Source organism: Pezoporus occidentalis, unplaced genomic scaffold (assembly GCF_034315485.1).
Source record: "Pezoporus occidentalis ecotype Australia unplaced genomic scaffold, CSIRO_AGI_Poc_V1 ctg162, whole genome shotgun sequence".
Taxonomy (NCBI): Eukaryota; Metazoa; Chordata; class Aves; order Psittaciformes; family Psittacidae; genus Pezoporus; species Pezoporus occidentalis.
Window position 1 is genome coordinate 1729799 of NW_026913447.1, and position 16865 is coordinate 1746663.

The 16865-nt window shown below is 42.8% G+C and overlaps 1 protein-coding gene across 4 annotated transcripts; it reads right to left on the reverse strand.

The window, feature by feature from the left end:
• Positions 1–322: 322 nt before the first annotated feature.
• CAPSL (calcyphosine like) lies at positions 323–16540 on the reverse strand. 4 transcript variants are annotated; one of them, XM_062612931.1, is made up of 5 exons: positions 16302–16527; positions 11529–11665; positions 9652–9829; positions 8514–8723; positions 323–535 (listed from the first exon to the last, which is right to left on the reverse strand). In XM_062612931.1, the coding sequence occupies exons 2-5, from the start codon at positions 11663–11665 to the stop codon at positions 356–358; spliced, it is 705 nt and encodes a 234-aa protein (XP_062468915.1). In that variant the 5' UTR covers positions 16302–16527; the 3' UTR covers positions 323–355. The 4 variants fall into 4 exon arrangements, with proteins under 4 accessions (XP_062468915.1, XP_062468918.1, XP_062468917.1 ...); XM_062612933.1 differs by having other exon boundaries at positions 396–790; positions 16302–16522; XM_062612932.1 differs by lacking the exon at positions 323–535 and adding an exon at positions 6197–6330 and having other exon boundaries at positions 16302–16522.
• Positions 16541–16865: the final 325 nt, after the last annotated feature.

Genomic DNA, 16865 nt, shown 5'->3' on the forward strand with positions numbered 1-16865 from the left:
GTTTATCATCTCTGTGAGGCATTAGTTTAGGGTCAAGCAGTTCCTTATTATTCTGATAATGAAGCCTCCTAAATTAGCACTCCCGTGTGTAACAGGACATTGGCAAAACATATCTAATGTACAGACACACAACAAAACAACTAATGATGCCAGGAAATGCAATTGCTAATTTGTACCGACCCTGCCTTCCCCTTTCCCACCCAGCAGCTCCACAGCTCAGTAATGCCTGCTGCTCCTTGTCTTGCTAGCGCCACCTGCTGAATGAAGCTGCATGCGAGAGGAGTCCAACGCGCACCCGCTGCTGTCAGCGTTAAGCTCTGGGAACGGCCATCAGACGGGAACTGAGAAAAAAATCTCAAACCCACAATGAACTAAACATTCTTTCACTTTCTTTATGTTCTCTGGTCCCCAAAAAGCTGGGGCTAATGGAAGAAAAAGTCAGTTCCCAGGATTTCTTCATCATTAAAATGAAGTAGGCATTGCTGTCCACAGAAGCGCTAACTGCGTAGCAGTTCAAAAATTCATCTTTTGTAACCTAAGAATAAGAAAACCAGTGTTTACGATGTGTGATGGCTCTGTGTCCCAAAGCAATATGTTTCTGTAACACGGCCTCGCATTTTGCAAATAATTCTTTTTCATCTTCCAGAGAGGTCTGATTCTTTGGTCAGACTGCTCTAATCTGACATTAGGAAGCATCCCTGCAGGAAGCTCTCATACAGCATTAGGTCCAATAACACTGAAGTTAACGGACTAAACTTCTTGCATCAGGAGATGGAGCTGTTTTTATGTCCTGGAAAAATGAATGTCAGAAAAGTTATTGGTAAATATTAACTGCATTACTTAGATGTCACGATGACATCAGGTTAGTCCAGCATTAGCACCATCACCAAATAAGTGCAAGAAGCTCCAGAAGTCAGTCAAGCAAAAAAAAGAAAAAAAGCCAAAAAAAAACCCAAAACAAACAGGCAGAAATGTATTGATGAAAGTGTCTAAAGGAATAAATCTATGTCACAAAACCAGAGCTTCTTAAAAGTAATGTGCTATTGTTTCCCAGAAAATGTGAGCTAAAAAAAACCAACAACAAGAAAAAAAAACAACAAAAAATCCTAAACAAAACACAAAATTGTGAATGATAAAGTATCAGTTGAAAGTAAAACATAAACACATCGCAGCTTTTGGCAAAAATATCATGTCTTCAATGAAAAAGAACAGATCTAGCTCAAGAAAATAAACACTGCTCACATTTTACCACAAGCTCTGTTTTTTCCACTGAAAACCAGGCTTGATTTAACTTTCACAAAACATTACATCCCTTTCTTTATCATTTTTCCTACTTGCCAAGACAGTCAACAAACTCTGGATCCCATCCCTATTCTCCAGCTGCAGCTCCCGTTGGGATCAACGCCAACATCGTAAGCATGGAGGAAGCCTTGGTCCAGGTTTCTAGGGATGCCTTTGCTCTACCTGGGGTCCACTGCAAACCCGTGAGCTGAAGCTTTTGCATCCTGCAGTGCTCCCACCTCCTGCAGCCTCTGTTGTCGTCAGAGCTGAATAGGTGCTAGAAGAACCAAAACGCTTGCTTTGCCATCACAGGCACTTCAAACTCAGCAGTATGGGGGGCTGTTTCAATTACTGAGGCTGCTTTCAGCTACCTGAGGACTTGGTATTAAGTACAGCCCACTCGGAATCATGCTTTCTGCTCACTCACCCCTTCCTCCTGAGCTGGCTGTGAGAAAGGATTTCTGGAGAAACAGGAGGGGGTTTAATCATAACGAAAGTCATAGTGGGCAGCTGCCGATGGCAGCAGGATGCTCTTAGCGTTAGCTGGTTTACCAGGGAAAACTGCTGCTACTGCTCCCAATGTGGAAAACAGGAGCTGGGAGGCAAAAATAGCCAAAATCTCAGCTGGTGACAGTGGATCCATGAGCCCAGCTCTGGAATGGCAAAGCTCTACTCTGCCTATGCAGCTGCAGAGGCTTGAGGCAGTACTGTGTAAAAGCTGTTACATAAAGGCAAGTTGGCTTTTATACAGCACTGTGTGCAGGTGGTTTTATCTGCAAAAACCTCAGCTACTTCCATCTGCTTCTACCAATACAGCTTTTTTTTTGCCAGGAGACCAATGAATCAGGTCACTGAATATGCCTTGTGGTCTAATTTCAAGTATATATACAGTGAGGGGCTTGCATTAAAACTCTCTTGCCTGAACCAGAAATTTATGTTGCAGGACAAAGCATGAGCCAAACAACAATTCTGGACCATATCAAGCCAAAAAATCTTCCTTCCAGGACAAAAACATGAAGCCACAAAAAGCACACGGGGTAAACCCAAAATGGAGTAAAGGATGCTGCGGGAGTGTTGCCTTTCCCTGGGGAATACAGCAGAGGGAAAGGCTGTCCTCCATCTCCCTGTCACATGCCTTCTGCTTGTTCCAGCATGGAGGGAATCACAGAGATGCTCTGATGGCTCAGGTGGAGGTAGGGGGTGGCAGCAGAGTTTGATGGGAGGTATAAGACAGCCTTTTCCCTCTATGAGGGACCACAGGGCTCCACCAGCAGTTTTAGAGCAAGCTCCAGTGCTGCCTAGTGGGGCGGGCAGCTCTCAGCCCCAACAAGGGGCTGTGCCATTGGGCAGGATGGGGTTCAAGGTGCAAAGTCTTTACCTCTGTTACTGGCCCACAGCCTTGCAGACTCAGATGCTCCTATGGTTTGTGCCATCCTGTTTAACATCTGTTGCACAGAAATAGTGCTTTGAAAATGAAGCACTAGCCAAGATCTGAAAATCTCGATGCTAGCACCAGATACAATCATGTTCATTGCCACCTACCTCCCCATATCTGCCATGTGTGCTCTGCAACCACAGGCTGGCAGGACAGCCTGCATCAACATTTATCTCCAGCATCTGCTGGGTCTGTAACCAGCACACAGCAGCCTGCAGCTGAACATGAGCACTTGAGCTTCATTTTTTGCTCTCCCAGATCACAGTGCAGCATCCCTAGCACAGACAAGGATGGTGAAGTGCTAAAGGGCAGTCTCGGGCATCTGCTGTTAGCCCTGGTATTCCTCCCTGTCTGATTCAAATCCGTTTAATTTGCCATTAATCTCTGAAAGTGTTTCCACTGCGTTGCATGTGAGTGTGTCGTTATGGCTGCACATCTCCTAGTAGAGCTTTTCTGGCTAGCAGCCAGTGCAATGCGTGTGTCTGTTACATGAATTTGCACATGTATTAATCAAATGACATTTCTTACAGTGCAGATTCCAGTTTGTGTTCTATGGCATCTGATTACAAGCAATCACATATTATTCTTTCCCACATCGTTTATTTTTCCTGAAAGCCCTCTACCTTTTCTGCAGTTACCAGTTTTCACTCAGATTGTTCCCACTGCAATGACAGGGAACTGTCATTTGACTTGAATGACTTCAAATGAACCTGAAAACAGCCTTTGGAAACCTGCTCTGAGCAAATTCTGAAACCACTAAATTGCGAAAAATGTCCTCCTGATGCTGAGCCACGTATCCAGCATGCAATGAGGTCCACATGCAGGCAGACCCAAGGAACCAGGAGCCTCTCTGAGGGCACTGGGGTACACCATCTGCGGCTCTCATGTAGGGCGGGCATTGAGCCCTCCCACCTGGATGAGGGGGTTTGAGCTCCCCCTGCTTGCATCCTGCAGGTTCCCACACAAAACCCTCTTAGCCAAGCTCAGTGCAGATGTCTCATCCTCGAGCACGGAGCTCCCCTCAGTCACAGGCTCCCAGAGGCTGGGGACAAACTTCCACTGGTTTTAAGAAGCCACAGCTGCTGCCAGTACCACTCCTCCCTTCTGAAAAGGTAAATTACATTGGGGATTAAGTAAAACCAGAAAGTATTAGCACTGAAAAGAAAAACTGGTTGCAGTTACACAGGTTGAACCTTCCACTGTGCTTGATTATCAGCACAACAGATCACTGTGGGGTCTGAAGACACGAGGCAGCATGTCAGAGGGGCATAGTGTTTTCATTTTGTGATTCCCACAGTCTATTCACATTATTTTGTTTTTATTTGAAACACAGAAGACAAATAACATGACACCCTGCTGTGGAGGCAATTAATACATGAAAATGAGTGGATTCTACTCAGGCTGCCACAACATATACAGCCTCTATTTAATAGAGGCTGTTTTTTTTCGTAGAAAGTATGTTGGCAATTCAGCATCAGTAGCATCGCAGTAAGTAAAGGCTCTTCTTATGATCGATAACAGGCATGAAGAGACTCCAACAGCTTCCAGTGTCAGCCAGTAAGCAAGGTTATGGAGGCTTGCAAATCAAAGAAAATAATTGAGTTTGCACAGCCATTACTGGGGAATTTCAAGCAGCGATTGCTCATACTGAGATCATGGGTAGACAATAAAAGCAGAGTTTGCACAGGAACAAAGCAGCACTCACTCAGGACTTCATTGTTTGAACTGTTAGCAACCCAAGCTAAGTAAGAACTGAGACTTCACAAGTCCAGCTCTTTTGAAAATCCAGCCTGTAAGCCTATACTCCTTTCAGCTGGTTGCCAGCTTGAAATGGAGCAAATGCTGCCGTACACAAGCCATTCACTCCTAGCTACAGCAACAGCATTTCAGTCTGGGAGAGCAGCATGATGCAAGAGAAGCATAAAGAAGATGACAAAGAAAAAGGAATGAGAGCAAGAATAATTATCTAATTATTATTAAGTAATTATTAATAATTATTAAGTACCTCCTCACCCCTCTCTCCCCCCTTCCTTTTTCCTTTCTGTTTTGTTTTTTGTTATTTTTTTGTTTGTTTTTGTTTATTTTTGTTCTGTTTTGTTTTTCCTTTGTGCACCATTTCTCTGCTCTCAGTGTAATGAAAGGACAGCGGATCTCAGAGCTGAGACAACCCCATTTGCATGACCAGAGGGAGCAGGTTTCCATCCTTTTTTCAGCATCATAAACAGAAGATGACAAGACAAGAAAGTTACAGATACTTTTTTTCCCAGAAAGCTCCCTGATGTCATGGCTTGGTCATAAACCAGTATAAATACAAAAAGTAGTGAGCAGCTTTTGGTGTAGGTGCGTACAGACAACAGCTCTCAGACCAGCAAATGTTCCAGGAACAGTGAGAATTAAATACTGTAACACATGAATGCCCTTTAAAGAGAAGTCTTAGCGAGATGATCTCACAGCAGAAAAATAAAGAAATCAAAGTGGGGAGAAAAGCTATAAGCAAGCCTACAGAGGTTTGAAACAGGCATACACAGGAAAGATGCCTGTATGCAGAGCTGTAAACCAGGGAAAAGACAGGCTGAGAAATTTGGAGCTGTTCAGCCTAGGGAAGAGAAGCTGCATGGAGACCTCATAGCAGCTTTCCAGTATGTGAAGCGGGACTACAGGAATACTGGAGAGGGACTCTCCATCAGGGACTGTAATGATAGGACAAGGGGTAGCAGGTTCAAACTTAAACAGGGAAAGTTCAGGTTGGATATAAGGAGGAAGTTCTTTACTGTGAGGGTGGTGAAGCACTGGAACAGGTTGCCCAAAGAAGTTTTGAATGCTCCATCCTTGGCAGTGTTCAAGGCTGGGTTGGAAAGAGCCTTGGGCGACATGGTCTAGTGTGAGACATCCCTGCCCATGGCAGGGGTTGGAATTTGATGATCTTAAGGACCTTTCCAACCCTAACTATTCTATGATTCTATGTTCCCAGCAGTGAGCTGAGCAGTTGCTCCAACGCACAAGTGAGAGAGACCCAAGAAGACAAGAGATGCTGCAGTGCTACAAGTTAGAGGCCTGGGACCCTCCTGGGACAGGCTTCCTCACATTTGTAACAGTCTGCCCCAGACCACCACCCTTCCAGAATATTTTGATTTCTATCTCTTATATCCTCTGTCAAACAGAGCTGTACCTAACACTGGAGGAGAGTATATTCAGGAGCCACAAGGACCTACTGCAGATGTCTGAGAAGAAAGGGGCAGATAGTCTCAGAAAAGAAAAGCCATGTCAGAAATGCGGGGAAAAAGGGGATAGATCTGCAGAGTGGCTGGATGACAGATCTGCTCCCTGATTATGCTTCAATCCCCTGAGGCTGAGCCTATCAAAGCATCTGGGAATTATTTCTGCAGATTGTCTGTAATTGGCACAGTTACTGGAAGCTGCTATTGTGGAAAATGAGCCTGTGGTTGTGCATAAATTTAATCATAGGAACCTACAAAATGCGGAATTAAAGTCTTGCTCCTTTAATCAAATGATCATAGTTTCCAAGCGTTCTTCATCATGACGATAAAGTAGACATCTGTGTCTATAGAAGCGCTCACTCCTGCATAGTAGTTCATGAATTCTTCTGTTGTGACCTGAGACAGAAGGATTTAAAACAGGAAAATGAGCCTTTATTTTTTTAAAGTTGTAAGCCAAAACCACACATTGAGAAGAACATCTGCTATTTCATGTTAATAGTGAAAAGGAATCCAAGGGAAAAAAATTTGCTAAAATTCATCTGTTTGCTAGAAACAAGAGCTCTTGTCCTCCAAGAGCCCTTGGATGGAAATGGAAATGAAATGTGTGGAGTTCAACTAACACTAACACGAACTGAAGTTAAAATCGGTGCTACTCAAGAAGACAAATGTTCTAATGCATATTTTTGTTTCAAGGATGTTATACTTTGGTTCTTTGCATTATTATTAACAAAAGTGAATGGGATTTTGGTGCAACCCAGACACAGCTAGGAGCTTTATAACCATTTGTTAGAGAGAAAATGTTGTTGCTCTAAACAGGTCTTACTCAAAGAAGCAAAAATTCTTTCAAAATCCCACATATTTTGAACATCTTTCATCATCATTTTGAGGTTGAATCAGTTTTAAAATGACCATTAAAAAAATATAATAAGAATCAGATTAGCAGAAATAAACAGAGCATGTCTTTTGTGATGGCCTAACTCTTGAACCATCATTCTTTGAATAAACATCACACGGAAAAATATTTGCTCCAACTGCCCTGTGCATTTGAGAGCAAAGTGAAATGCCACAGTGGGGAGAAATGAACACTGTAGACTGTCCTACCATCAGGAACTGATTACAAGTTTCACTGACCCTGCCTATTTCAGAGGCACAAATCAAGATCACAGTGAAGAGGAATTTTATAGCAGAGGCTTAGCCTTGAGGCATTTTGGCTAAAAACATTTTAGGCTTTCAGCTCATACCAGTGTCATTAGTGACGTATGATTCAGAGACAGAAAAGTCACAGTCAATTCTCAGAAGAAACTGCAAGTTTATAGGCAAACGTCAGGATTGCTGAACAAAAAGTGAGTGCTTAGAGTAATTTTGCTATAAGCTCAAACACTGAAGAGTGTATGAGGCACAGGCACTTAACTTGTGAAGGATCGTTTTGGGGACCCATTTAATGTGTTCATTTATAGCACAAAAAGCAGGAAGATTGTGCTTGAGGTTTGCTAGATGTCAACGCTGCTGCAGAGAAGGAAGGGAACAACTCACACAGCTGATACCTCTGAGGATGAGACAACAGAAAAAGGGATGAAATTCAGCTCTACCAAGTGCAAAGTCATGCCCAAGAGAAGTAAAAATCATCACCTCCCTACAAATAGAATGTTGGAAATTGAAGCAAGTGGAGGATTTAACTGTTGTAGCCAGCTTTTAGACTGGTAGGAGTCACTAAGTGTAGTGGAGCCATGAAAACCCAGGTGCAACCTCAGAAGTGAAAAGTGATAAATACATTACACAACGTGCTGATTAAACTTTACCTGATTTGTTATTATGAACCTTGTTGGACCTAGAATATCACCATGTGAACAGCAATGATCCACAATTTCTCTGAGCTGGTTAGACATGCATAAGTTCAGACCAAAGGAGTTTGGAAACACACAGCAAGGGGAAACAAAGCATGCTTGGCTCAGTGACAGTTACAAAGCAGATGCATAAGAAGGCCATCAGAGAAGGTGCCCAGGTTTTACATGTGCCCTGGAGAGGTGAAGTGGAGGGCAGGAAGAGCTATGAGCCCAGCACATGACTGCTGGCAGCATCCCCAACCCCACCCTCCCTCCAATTCTCTGTGGATAAATCTGTTTTATTATGGACTGATTTCCAAATAAACTGTCTCAGTAATTACACACTGGAGAAGTGTTAACTGTAAAATATTTCACATATTAGAGAACCTGCTTTTGAACTGGATTCTGGTATTTATTCTGCTAAGAAGTGAAAAATCCTCTAATGTATGTGGATCTTAAAATCAGAAGTCATGTGGGTTAGTCTGAAGATAAAGTAACCTATGAAAGTAGAGCACTAAGGCTACAAGCCTGTAAATGAAATCTCATGTCTATTCATGTACCTCCTGCATAGTCCCTTTGCCTCTGAATGCTTAATCATTAGTCCTACACAGAGGTTACGCATCCATTTTACAGTCCTCCATGAATGTGACGCAAATGCCTGTTTGGTACTGCAATCATTCTCACATTCAATGATTTACGTCAAATGCTGAGTCAGATGGTGATTTCATGGCTCGACATTTGGTATTTTCAACTTACCTTCCCATCTTTGTCATAGGGGGAATCAAAATTATCCAGAAAGGCCCTAAAAACCTGATCTTCTGTCCAGTCTCCATTCTGGTATTTGGGATGATGCTTTGCATTATACACCTCCCGTAAGTCTTCAATTGTTACAACACCATCTCCAGTCTTATCTAACTTCCTAAATGCCTGCATGATGATCTCTTTTCTTGCATTTGACATGGGAGGCTGCGAAGAAATATTAACAGAATCATTTAATTTCTTCCAACTACTTTCCCAGTTCCAAATTCAAGTAACTGCTATTTTTAATAGTAAACCTATCATCTCAGGGCGCTTGGACAACAAACTGCAGATAGTTTACACTGTCCATGAGCTAGGAAAGGCCATATATATCACCAGAAAAGCAGTGTGATCGAGTCTATCAGTGTGATAGCAAAAGGACAATAAGAGAGAAAATGCTAACTAGAACACTTTTCTACCCATTTTAAATATTTCTAACAAGAAATTACTTATTACTCTAAGCACGGATTATTTTCATTCTAAATTGTTTAGACTTTAGCAGAGCAAAGAGGCTCCAACCAAAATCATTCACTCTGTGGTTGCTTAGGGAAAACCACTACTAGGTTAGTTAATTTTATAAAGAAATGCATCATAAAATGGCAGAAAAAGAAGTGAGACTAATGGGCTGAGCCACATAGGTACCTGGACTGTAATACGGGAATTCAGGTATCTAAATCATGGCAGCAATCAATTAAAATATTAACCATTTATTTGCAATTCTTCCATTTTACTGTGCTCTGCTCTGTCCTGTTCTGTTTTCCTCTGCTCTTTTCTATTCTGTTCTGTTCTGCTCTGTTCTGATCTACTCTACTCTTCTATTTATGGGGAGCCTTACGCATTTCCAATAAATTTGCAGAGATGTTGGTTTTTGAAGTCTGACATCCACACAGGTGTTCTTTAAGGTGATTTTTCTCCTTTAGCATTTTTAGATGGAAACAGAATATTTTAACTTCTCAATAGTTACTGACTTTTTAAATAGAGCTGTAGACTTTGCTAGTTACTAAGGTGAACAAATTGCTGTGCTTTGTGTTTGGCTAATGACAAATCAACGTTTTTCTCCATTTAATGCAGTAGAAACATAAATTCCCAGACTTACTCTCAGTGTAACAAGAAATTCATCAAAATCAATTGTTCCACTGCCATCTTTATCAAATATCCGGAAAATCTCTTGTGCTTCTTCCTTGTCTATCATCACAGCATAATCATTTAATCCTTTCACAAACTCTTTGAAATCAAGGGTCCTGCTGTTGTCATCATCCATAATTCTAAACACTCTGTGGAAAATGTGCAAATTGAGGAGAATGCTTAGGAAAACTTGGAGAATGCTGTAGCAGTCTAGCACAGTGGCAGTGCACAGAGAAACCTTTCTGAGATAACATTTTCCCCAGAGTCTGCTGATGAAAAGAGAAACCAACCAACAAATAAAAACCCAAAACAAAACAACAAAAAAATTAACTACCAAAAAAAACCCCAAACTCCAAAACAAAACAAAACCCCACCAGAAAAACAAAACCCCACCAGAGAAACAAAGCCCCACCAGAGAAACAAAAGTAGGGGAAAGGGAGCCAAAAACACAACACAATGACAGCAGAGATGACCTGCTTAGACTGTCTGAATATTACACAGCTGAAGTTAGAGTGAGGTGAAGGCTGCCTTAACTGAAGGAGTCTTCCTATTATAGGAATACGTATGTATTTCTATTTTATATATATAAAAATTATGTATGCTAACTTTTATATATATGCTAACATATATATATACACTAACTTTTATATATATATACTAACTTTTATATATATATATATATATATGTTAGGCATGTAGATGAAGTTTCAGCTTGTCACCGAAGTTTTGTCTGTGGTTTACTGAGCCCAGGAGCGATTTCAAGGAGGTGCAGCTCCCCTTTTCTGGGGGTGGGGTGACCCATACATTCAGGGTGACTGCAGAAGGAATCTAGATGCCTCCCATAAGAGAGACAGCTGATAGACCATTACAAACAAGGGAATACATGCCAACAGAAAGAAAGCACAAAATCCCCAGTATTGAGATAAAATCATAGAATAATTAGGGTTGGAAAGGACCTTAAGATCATCAAGTTCCAACCCCCTGCCATGGGAAGGAACACCACCCCTAAACCATGTCACACAAGGCTCTGTCCAACACTGCCAGGGATGTAGCTCCTTGAACTGGATCCTTGAACACTGCCAGGGATGGAGCATTCACAGCCTCCCTGGGCAACACATTCCAGTGCCTCACCACCCTAACAGGAAAGAATTTCCTCCTTATATCCAATCTAAACTTCCCCTGTTTAAGTTTTAACCCATTACCCCTTGTCCTGTCACTATAGTCCTTAATGAAGAGTCCGTCCCCAGCACCCTTATAGGCCCCTTTCAGATACTGGAAGGCTGCTATGAGGTCTCCACGCAGCCTTCTCTTCTCCAGGCTGAACAGCCCCAACTTCCTCAGCCTGTCTTCATATGGGAGGTGCTCCAGTCCCCTGATCATCCTCGTGGCCTCCTCTGGACTTGTTCCAACAGCTCCATGTCCTTTTTATGTTGAGGACACCAGAACTGCACACAATACTCCAGGTGAGGTCTCACATGAGCAGAGTAGAGAGGGCAGGATCACCTCCTTCGACCTGCTGGTCACGCTCCTTTTGATGCAGATAACAATAGAAAAATTCCAAAAAAAAAGAGGGAGGTGTTTCATGTTCCCTCTCTCTCCCTGGAGGAAGTTGCTCTGGGTCTCAAAGAAGCACCTTCCTCTGAGGGATTCATGATCCTCTCTCAGTCCTTCAATAGGTAAGCCAGTCGGCCCTGTCTCCCAAAACACAGGAGCCCCAAGCTCAGGATCTGTGAGTTGTGCCATTTGCAAAGGAATGAGGAAACGCAAGTTTTAGTCACTGCTTAGCCTGCGAGCCTCTTACTGCTAAAACTATTATGCTAAGTAACGGATTTGAGTTCTTAGACTCACCTGCCAAGTCCTTTGATGCCTGCAGATCCCCTTGCTAAACACTGCAGTCGAAGTCTTTCTACAGGGTCAGTGGTTTTGGACAGGTTCCTTTTGGCCTGGATTGCCATCTCTCGGTCATGCCTCGCAGTGCCTGGCATCTGGAAGACAAAAGCACTTACACAGCTTGCTTTCACATGCACAAGGCAGAGTGCTGAAACCTGCCTTAGTACATGGAGCATCCCAAATCCCTCACTTGCAAGGTGCTGGCAACTCTTTCATGAGGACTCATTTTGACCCTTTAGTGTCTTTTCCTTATACCCTTCAATCAGAAGAGGCAATTGCCAATCTGGGCCACCAGATCTGAAAGGAGAGTTCATCCAACTACCCTGTGATTAACCCAGATGGAAACACGAAAGTGTGAGTGAGAATTTGCTGCCTACAGTGTACAAGCGCACTGAATACTAGTGTACGCACCCGGGAGGGCAGTGCTGCCTATACACGGCAGCAGCCCCGCCAAGCCTCCTCAGCCTAGCCAGATTTGCAGTTGTCATTTGCCCACAGATAGATGAAAAAATTTTTGCTGTGAAGAGCAAAAATTGTCCTGAGTGAAGACCTTTTAATTTGTTTGCTTTTGTTCCATTGTAGCTCTAGCTCTCTTGAGCAGTGCTTTCTCTCATTTCACATCTGAGCTAAAGCCACCACCCCAAGATCTGACCTCACCTACAGATGACACCCTGTACTATTTTACCACAACTGTAGGACAAATTAATACCCTAAACTTGCACAGCATTTAACACCCCAGGATTTCAGGACTCTGCAGCAGTCACATAAACCTTTCAGCTTCCCTCAGAGGAACAGTGGAATAAGAAGTGGGAAAACAGCCCATGGACTTGGAGTAAGCACCACCAAGAGCAGCAGGCCCAGTGTGGGGAGTGAAGGCAATAAGATCTACATGAAAAACAGTTTGGGAATGAGCTCTGAGGCCTTGGTGCTTGGCAAGCCCTGGGGAGAGGAGCTGGGGACTTGAAGGACACAGAAGGTAGATAAACAAGTCTTGGGGGGGTGCAGCTGTGGCAGGAGTCTCAGCTGATGATGTGGCAGTTGTGAGAGTGAAGCATTGTGATTGGACTATTTACCTGGGGAGTTTTACAGGGGCCAATGAGATTGAACGTTGTTCGTACGTGCAGGTTGGGAAGGTTCCAAACGGGGGGATAAAAGGGGCTTGGTTGTAATAAAGTTGGATTTGAGTCTCAGTTTGGATTTGAGTCTCCTCATCAACTTGAGTCCATGTCGTGAAGCACCATGAAAACTAGTTTGGGAATGAGCTCTGAGGCCTTGGTGATGACAAGAGCTGGGGCGATGAGCTGGGGCGTTGAAGAACAGGGAAGGTCCAAAAACAAGCCTCGGAGGGATGGGCCAGGATGTAGTTGTGGCGGGAGGCTCAGATGGAGGCCAGAGGATGCGGGGGTTCTGAGAGGGTCTGCAGCATTGTGATTGGAGAGTTTTACAGGGGCCAATGAGATTCAACGTTGCAGGTTGGGAAAGTGCAGAACAGGGGGATAAAAAGGGTTTGGTTGTAATAAAGTTGGATTTGAGTCTCCACATCAACTTGAGTTCGTGCCGTGAAACACCACACTGTGAGGCATAGTCAGTACATGTTGTACTTCCAATCTTGTTGTCATTGCATGTGCAGAAGTATAAATTGAAACAGTCAGAGAAAACTTCTGAGAAACACGGAATGAGGCTGTTTCATCCTAACTAATCCACTGCTGCCTACAGAGCACTGGCTATTGCAGCTAGTAATGTCACATGGGCTGACTTCTGCAACCTGTTCAGACAACGCCAGCTGGGCTCTTAAAAACAGAAAAATAAAATGTTTTTGCTGCCCCAGAATGGTTTCAGTAGAAGCTCATTGCAGAAATCCAGCATGGTAAAAAAAGAGACTATTTCAGTTTTGCTCCAGCCAGAATGAGCAAAGTTCTTCTGGGAACTCATTAACGAGTGACCATAAAGACCTTAGAGCTGTGTGAGATCAGCAGTCAAAAATGCTTTCTGCAAACAGTGATGTGTCCTTAAAGGGATATGTTTAGCTGGCAAGAATATAGAATCCAGTAAGGTTAGATAAATGCAGTGCAAACTATATTTACATTATGTAATTATGCACTGTAACTTTCAGCCGTATATATAACGTATACCCATCTATAGACAAAATGCATAATGTATGCATATCATTGTGTAGTATGCCCTTATACTATGTTATATGTTGGTATAGATCTATAAATACTGAGACAAATGATGACATAATTCGTCTCCACTCTATGCTGCAAAAATCTACTCAAACACACACCATGAAAAGATCATAGTAACTCTTTGCCTCAAGTTCAGTGGAGTCATTTCCACTATACTGCAATGTTCTTCAAAAAGTCATTGCAGCCAGATTCATGAATTGAGGCTAGGGAGGGATCATTGATATGATACTTACTGTCCAGGGAGACTTTATAGCAGCTTTCCAATACCCAAAGTGGGGCTACAAGAAAGCTGGAGAGGGACTTTTTACAAGGGCATGTAGTGATAAGGCATAATGCTTTTAAACAGAAACAGGGTAGATTCATATTAGATGTAAGGAAGAAATTCCTTACTATGAGGAAGAGGTTGTCCAGAGAAGCTGTGGCTTCCCCATCCCCAGAAGTGTTCAAGGCCAGGTTGGACAGGGCTCTGAACAGCCTGGTCTCGTGGAAGGTGTCCCTGCGGGGGCAGGGGTTTGGAACTGGATGATCTTTAAGGTCCCTTCCAACTCAAACCATTCTGGGATTCCATGATTATGATTACCTGTACCTCAGGAGCCACTGAAACTGGCCAGTCCCCAGTTGTCTTTGCTGTAAGCAACAAGTCTGTTTCTACACCTACAAGCATTTCTAGCTGAGAGCACACTACCTCTAGGCTAAGTTGTTCCAGCGTTGAATGATTTTCTTTTCAAAATACGTTCTTTGTTTCCAGTCTGAGTTCTCCCCATCATTAGATGCTGCTATACTTTCCTTTACTGCATTACCTAGCTGCCTGCTAAAGCCTGTCCAGAAACAGAGACTTGAAGGTCCTTTTTAAAACCTTTTTGCCTAGGTAATTAGACAGAGCTTAGGACTCTTGCTACAAAATGAGTTTCCAGATAATAGAAGATGTTGCTGTTGCTCCTGGCCTTTTTCATTTTTTTCTCAGTGTTCCTAATGAAGTGGGACAGAGCACTCTAATCATCTCTCTAACACCATAGGGTATGATATTCCCATTTTCCCCCATGACTCATGGCTGAAACCACTAACAAATATTATATATAGTAAGTATTTATGCCACTCTGCAAATCTTAGTTCTCTATAATGTACAATAACAAAACCAAAACCACCATGTTGTTATATAAAACTCAGCAACTGGAGTCTGTTCAGAAAGTGACTGCACTTATACGTTACACTAAAGCCACTAAAATATGACCTGGCTTCCTGTGTCACACGGTAGCATGCATCTGAGAATAATTCCTATAAATTGAATAAACACAGAAAACCACTTACAAACCTTACTGCAAGTGATCCTGGTCCATAGTAACATGGCTACCACTTCCCTATTTCTGTTGTCTGCTGGTTTAAACTAGAGGTAAACAGCCTTCTAGGCTGTTTAAAGGTATAATGCATAGTAAGAAAAAAGATTCTGAATCAGAGCCAGGAGGAATCACAGTAATTCACATGCTCTTTTTTTCCCTCTCCTCTCATTTTGCTTTCAGCCCTTTTTGGATAATGTGAAGTAATTACAGATACAGACAGGATTTGTTGAATACAATAGTTCTCTGTATACCTTACAAATGTGTTATGCATTACTAACCATAAATAAATCAAGAAAAGGTCATAACCATGATTTGACATGTTTTTAATTCATATATCTCTTTCAAGAGGAACGTGTGCCATTGTAAAATAAAAAAGGGGCTGGTTAATTTAATTCTGAATGCTAGAGAGCTTTGTTTTTTATAGTAACCTGAGCTATAAGGAATTACAATACCCATGTTTTTAGCATTGTTTGTTTCTATGGGCAATGTTGTGTTGTGAAGGCTTCACAAAAATGACCGCATTTCTTCTTAACAAGTAAAAAACCTGAAATTCTGAGTTGGGTTTTTCCAGAAGATCCTCAGACTGATCAGCAATCAGACCCCTTTACGCACCTCTAAGCCTGAAGCTTAAACCTGGCACAAGTCAGATTTAATACAAAGTCAGCACCATTTGTTTATGTGTTTGCCTTGAACTGAGCCCAAAGACCTCCAGTGAAAATCCTGAAAAACACCCCAGTGTGACAGGCAGAAACCCACAGAGCCTCTGCTAGAAAGCCCCTGTCCTGGACAAACACACCACCCCAGAGCAGAATATCCCAGTGTGTGGGAACAGATTAAGTGGCCTAGATCAATTGCATGCATTTGGTTTATTCCTAATAATTTCATAAAATTCTTAAAAGCATGAAAACCATGTGAGTATTTGGCAACCATTTAAATACCTCCTCAAAAATATGGCTTTCCAGCCCCAGAGACCCCTCTGCTTCTCCACCATCCCCAGCATCACACGGCTCCCATCTTCTGGCAGGTGAAGCATAATTGCTTTTGTTATTTTGCATATATATTTATAGCATACATATATAAACACTTTGCAAAATACATGTATAGAGAGATATGTGTATATAAAAACCCCCTAATCTTTGCTGAACCTCAGGCTCAACTGACCAGAGAAACTCACTGTGAGCTAGCAAGCAAGAGAGAAAATCGTTTACCTGCAATGCTATCCTGCACCCTGGGGTTTCCACCCAGGACCTGGGAGGTGTTTGAAGGGCTGGGACTGCACCGTCCCCCACCAGCCTCCCCGCTCCCACACTCTCGCTGGGCTCAGGCTGCAAGTGGAAGGGATGCAGGGCCACAGACTCACTGCAGAGCTTCCTTGTCCATCTCGTTTTACTTGTTTACACACCCGGCTGCCTTGCCCCCCTTTTTTGGGACGCCTGGAGTTTACCAGCCAGTCTCCAAGGTGACACTGGTGGCAGTGGCTTGCCCAACCTGCAATTAGGAGGTTCCCCTGGGTGATTGCCGCTGGGCTGCCAGAGTCCTTTCATTTAGCCTTTTTTAAATCAATGTTTTCCTTCTCCTCTCTGCCCTCAAGGGTTTGGGGGGGAAAGAGTGGGAGGCATCTCCTGATACTCCTTACTGAGACGCCCAAGAATGCCTGCAGGAGGATGCAGCATCGCAGTGCCAGTGTTAAGCATGGCTATGCTATGATTGATAAAAAATTTGCTGGGTTAATCCATTACTCAAAAAAAAAAAAAAAAAGGGAAAATAAGCAA

Excerpts from the sequence above, each read along its gene's own strand:
- CAPSL (XM_062612931.1), bottom strand. The coding sequence starts at position 11,665 with ATGCCAGGCACTGCGAGGCATGACCGAGAGATGGCAATCCAGGCCAAA. Across the intron at positions 9,830-11,528 it reads GGCATCAAAGGACTTGGCAG|AGTGTTTAGAATTATGGATG; the intron begins GTGAGTCTAAGA and ends CATTTTCCACAG. Across the intron at positions 8,724-9,651 it reads AATTTCTTGTTACACTGAGA|CCTCCCATGTCAAATGCAAG; the intron begins GTAAGTCTGGGA and ends ATTTCTTCGCAG.